At 33.8% G+C, this 5,114-nt stretch overlaps 1 protein-coding gene across 1 annotated transcript; it reads left to right on the forward strand.

The window, feature by feature from the left end:
* The first annotated feature begins 896 nt into the window (after positions 1 to 896).
* On the forward strand, positions 897 to 2,867 carry LOC133205318 (E3 ubiquitin-protein ligase TRAIP-like). The gene is made up of 2 exons (XM_061341103.1): positions 897 to 1,441; positions 1,625 to 2,867. The coding sequence occupies exons 1-2, from the start codon at positions 922 to 924 to the stop codon at positions 2,482 to 2,484; spliced, it is 1,380 nt and encodes a 459-aa protein (XP_061197087.1). The 5' UTR covers positions 897 to 921; the 3' UTR covers positions 2,485 to 2,867.
* The last annotated feature ends 2,247 nt before the right edge of the window (positions 2,868 to 5,114 follow it).

The raw sequence follows: 5,114 nt of genomic DNA on the forward strand, positions 1-5,114 counted from the left end.
AGTCAGGCTTCTCAACCAGAGAGCTACATGTACGGATCTGCAGCTAGCCCTCACCAAACGTTCATATTCACTAACGACTGAAACAAAAACACAAGGGAGGACACCATCTTGAACTCCTTCCTCACGTGTAGCTTGCTGGACTGAAAAAAATTGGGATCCATTACAGGAAGACCACATTGCCACCCCTGACTTATTCATTTTACAAGCTACCTAACTCAATTTCAGACACTTCCACTTCAAACTTGTATTTTATTGATTTATCAATCATTGATATAGATACTTTAACAAGACAAAATTCACTTCAAAATACTTTTTTTTTTCAAATGAATCGTTCCAGACGTTCTTTGTCAAGCCTCTATATTGTTACAGTAAACCATTCATATTAAAAGAAGACTATTTGTCTTAAAAAATATTCAGATTGTATTTTATTTTAAAAAGAAAATGTGTGATTTGTAGGAGAGAGCAAAGATATAATTAGACACATTTATTTATAACACCTAACTCTTCAACAAAATTGTTATAAATCAAGTTAATGTTAAAAATTTTGCATATTATTATTTTTTTTCTTATTTTCACACATTTTTTTGAAACTTAAAGCCACTGTTTTCACCAGAAATTATTAAATGATCTCACTCAGTTCTTATGCTAAGCATGATATCTTAGGCATTGGAATATTTAATGAACATCTGAGATGGTGAGGTGGAAGAATATTGGAATATGAAACAAAAATAGGGAGACGGGGGTCCAAGGTGGTCCTCCCTTATGTTGTTTTAGTTGTTAATATCAGAATTTTTTTTAAAGATAATTTTTACAAACAGGAACAGACCAACATTAACTTTGATTACTTGTCTTCATTGTATGAAATAATTTTTATTTACATTTGATCCTTTTATCTTGTAGGTGATGATACCTTTGTAAGACATGAAAGCTCAATGTTGCATCTGTGCTGAACATTTTGTCAATGATCCGTCAGTGGCCATAGCAGCTGTCCAGTGTGGTCACACATTCCACGAAGGTTGTTTATCCAAATGGCTAGAGAACTCTAACACCTGTCCCAGCTGTCGAAGTCGGGTTGATCCTTCTCGAGTTATAAATCGTCTCTTTTTTGATGGGGAAGATGACAATGAAAATGATGATACTGATGTAGGTCAGTTAAAGAACACTATACAAAGTTTACATGCAGACAAACGGACAATAGAGCTAAAGGTGAAAGAACTCAATGGTGATAATGAATCATTGCTGAAAAAACTGAAGACAGTGAAAAAAGAGAAAGATTTAGCAGAAACAAAGTACTTAGAAGAACAATCCAACATATCAAGTCTGAAAAAACAACTACAGTTTTATCAAGTCCAGCAAAAATGTATCGAGAAGGAGAGAGAGACATGTTCAAAGATAAAACAGAAGTTTTCACAGTACCAAAATATTGAGAGATTATTGACAGGTAACAAACTCTACATAGTTTTGGTCTTCAATTCTTGCTAATGCTTGCATTAAAATGAATTGATTTCCTCTTCTTTATCATGAATTTTGTGTTTAAAAATCTTGTGTTGGTAAGAGAATAACAGTTTGGTTGTACATCTGTATGTTGACATCATTTCTAAAAGTCTACATTATCCATTTATAGCATGTGAAGTTGACATCAAAGAAACCATCCAACAGTATGGAGAATCAAGTAAGGAAAGTGTCCAGAACCTTGCTACTTATTGTAGCATGCTAAAAAGGGAATATGACAAGATCAAATCTGAGAAGAAAAATGTCAAGTCAGAATTTGAAAAGTTCAAACGAGAAAACATGTCTAAAGATCATATTCTTCGAGAGAAGGAAAGGGAGATAACTCTACTTAAGGAGCAGCTAGCTCACTCTGAGGAGGATCTCAAAAAAGTTGAAAAAGAGAAGCATTCCTTGAAAAGGAAAATCCTGAATTATCGCAAAGCAGTTCAAAGTCCAAATGGAGAGAATGTTGCCAGTGTTAGTTTTGTTGATAAAATGATGAGTGAAAGTCCATTTGGGGGCTTGAAAGACAATGTGAACACTCCAGTTTTATTTGATGATTCTACAGACAGAGTGAAAGAGGTGGATCTGGAGGAGTATGCTAAGAAATCAGTCTCTCCAGAAATATTAAAATCAACAAGCACTCAAAATTCTCAGAACAAACGTCCTCACAATTCAGGAACCGAGGTCAAGTACTTGAAAATAGGATCAGCCAGTCAGAATCCAGTTAAAAGACCGAGATGTGAAGATCCTGCAGAAGTTCAGGGACTTAGTCATTTCAATATATTTAAGAAAAAGTCAGGAGTGGGGGACTATAGTTCTTCCATCAGAAAAGGTTTCAATGGACTGGGTTGTGTAGAGACATTCACAGAACCCTCAGGGAGACCAAAGCTCTCTGTGCCCAAAAAATCTGTCAGTCGAGTGAGCAAGAATGGGAAGATGCTTAAAGTTCCTTCTTTACCGACTCTTGATAATTTTGTTGTGCTCGACTGATTATTCCATTTTCAATGGATTTCTACCTCATTTAACTACTGTGCTATTGGTATAAGTAATTGTTATTTAAAAATCATGACCAACTTGTGTAAAATTATTGTTACTGGGGTATTTGAAAATCATGACCAATTTGGGGTGAAATTCTTTTTTGTTTATACTTAAAGTGCTAATCAGGATTTTAAAAATATAATTACAACAATCTGGAATCGGTCATTTGTTTAAAAATGCTTGTGTGAAGATCCATGAAAAATTGTAAAGCTAGTTAAATCAGCTGTTCACATCTGTGTCTCTGAGGACCTATGCAGAAGAGCCAAAGGGAGAGATGTGTACATGTATCTGATCAAAAATTATCTACTTTTTTGCAAGTGATATTAATTTTATTTATATGATAGACACTTTTTATGTAAATAATTTTACATTAAAATTTTGAGTAGTAATTTTTTTTTTTTGATATGCAAATGCTCATGCACTTTAATAGAAAAAATAAAGTATATTGACATATAAAGCTCTTCATGCATCTGCAAGGTTTGATTGCTAGGTTTTTAGTTCTAAATCAAAGGGCGAGAAATGCTTGTTTGATCAGAGTTATCAATTTCATATGCTATTGTTTAATCAAAAACTTTACAATTTCTTTTTTTTTTTCCTTGGAACTAGACCAACTTCAACCAAACTCGCAACAAAGTATCTTTGGTGATGAAGGGACTGCAAAATAATTTACTCAGTGGGCCATCATACTGCATGTAATATAAAATGCAAGTTTTCCCAAGTAGTGAAGATTCAAGTTAAAGTTCAACCCCCCTCCCCACCCCCAAAAAATCAAAACCAAGATTTGAACAAACTCTGAGGATGCTTGCATACAGGCATGACTAATCATTTGTACTGCTTTTGATACAAAGATGTTTTTCCTGGGAGGGAGGGGTGAATGATTTGAATAACAATTTAGAGTCTGTACAACCTGAGGGTGCTTGGGCCTTCATTAAAAATATCTTTTGTTTTCCCTAAAATTGGATTTCAGTTTATTTAAAAAAAAATTAAATACATCTATTAAAAAACCTTTTCAGTCGGCATGATTTAATTGGGTTGATCACATTAGAGGAAGCAAAGGTATTTTTTATTTTGGTTACAAGTGACTAATATTGGCTTTGATTTTCGAAGATTTGTTTTCCTCTATATTCCCATATAAAATATTGAACATCTAATGTGACCCCACAGAGCCAAAATTTACACTAAAGATGCTTGCATATCAATATTACTAATAGATGATGCATCTATGATGTACCAGTATACTATTCGACCTGCTTCAGATGCTGGATCTGACCTATATTTTCCGGATGAGTGAATATTGGCCCAGAACCAAACTAGCATGATGATGCATCTAGGGATGGACATGCTTAGGATGCTGGATCTGACCTGTATTTTCCAGATGAGTGACCAGGGTGATGTTTTTGGAATAGCTCTATCACTATATGACCTGTTATAAATAAATTTGCATGGATGTTGCAACTAGGGATGGGAACTACCAGACTTGCGTCAGGTGATTGGACTTAACTTCATTTACTGGATGAGTGAACAGGTTGAAGTTTTTGGAGCAGGTTCATTCCTAAGTAAATATTAGTCCTACTTAAGCCAAATTTGCATGGATATGATTTCAGGATGCATTGATTATAGGTTTTAAATGATGTGTTGTATTAATGAGATAAAAGTTTACATTACACATAGCATCCAGAAAAGTGTTGAAGCGAAATAAAATGAATTTCCCCAGTGTATTGTACATTTTTAACATTGTTAAACCGATGTCTTCAAAATGGTTCAAGAACTTTCCTTTCTCATGAGTAGTACATGTATCCATTTTATTTTATCATTTTTATTATTTTTTCCTGCAATGCTATTTGATATACAGTCAAACCTCATTATCTTGAACTCCATGGGGCTGAGAAAAAAAAAACTTCGAGATATCCAAGGATTCAAGACGTCCAGGGTGAAATACTTAAAGAATTAGTAGTTGGGACTTCCAAAATCACTTCGACATATCCATGGTATTCGAGATATCCGTGTTCGAGATACCTAAGTACAATGGTATATTTTACATTCACTCTCTGTCTCTGTTGTAAATTCAAATTAAATCAAAACTGCATCCTTCTTTCTATGTAATTTTCAAGGCTTCAGAGAAAGTAAAATATCAACACCAGAAGTTCTTATTTTATTTGTGTATATCTCTGAAAAAAGAATGAGGACAGAGAGACAGGAAAAAGACATGATTATGGGTTTTGGTAAGGTTTACATGCATAAATATTGTTAAGAAAAACAGGTCCTGAAAGTCACAACCTAATGTGATTAGACAATCAAGTACATGTAAACATACAGTACATCCAAGTTATAGCAGTATAGTTTATATCATTAACAGTCTCTGTACATAAGATACACATTAGATACTACATTAGGTAGCAGGTTGTGGACATTCTGTGAACATGTGCACTAATATGTGACAAACTTTTCACACATGAAATGAGACAAAATATTAACAGTCTTTTTGGCTGATAAAATATTTCCTGATATCTGTGTCTTATGGATTGACAAAGAATAAATGAATAAAACCAGTCATAGATTTCAAAAAAAATTCTGTTACATAT

Source organism: Saccostrea echinata, unplaced genomic scaffold (genome assembly GCF_033153115.1).
Source record: "Saccostrea echinata isolate AGI-Se365-2 ecotype Australia unplaced genomic scaffold, CSIRO_AGI_Sech_v1 ptg000054l, whole genome shotgun sequence".
Classification (NCBI taxonomy): domain Eukaryota; kingdom Metazoa; phylum Mollusca; class Bivalvia; order Ostreida; family Ostreidae; genus Saccostrea; species Saccostrea echinata.

Coding starts and splice junctions, on each gene's coding strand:
- LOC133205318 (XM_061341103.1), top strand. CDS start 922: ATGAAAGCTCAATGTTGCATCTGTGCTGAACATTTTGTCAATGATCCG. Junction 1,442..1,624: donor TATTGAGAGATTATTGACAG/GTAACAAACTCT, acceptor ATCCATTTATAG/CATGTGAAGTTGACATCAAA.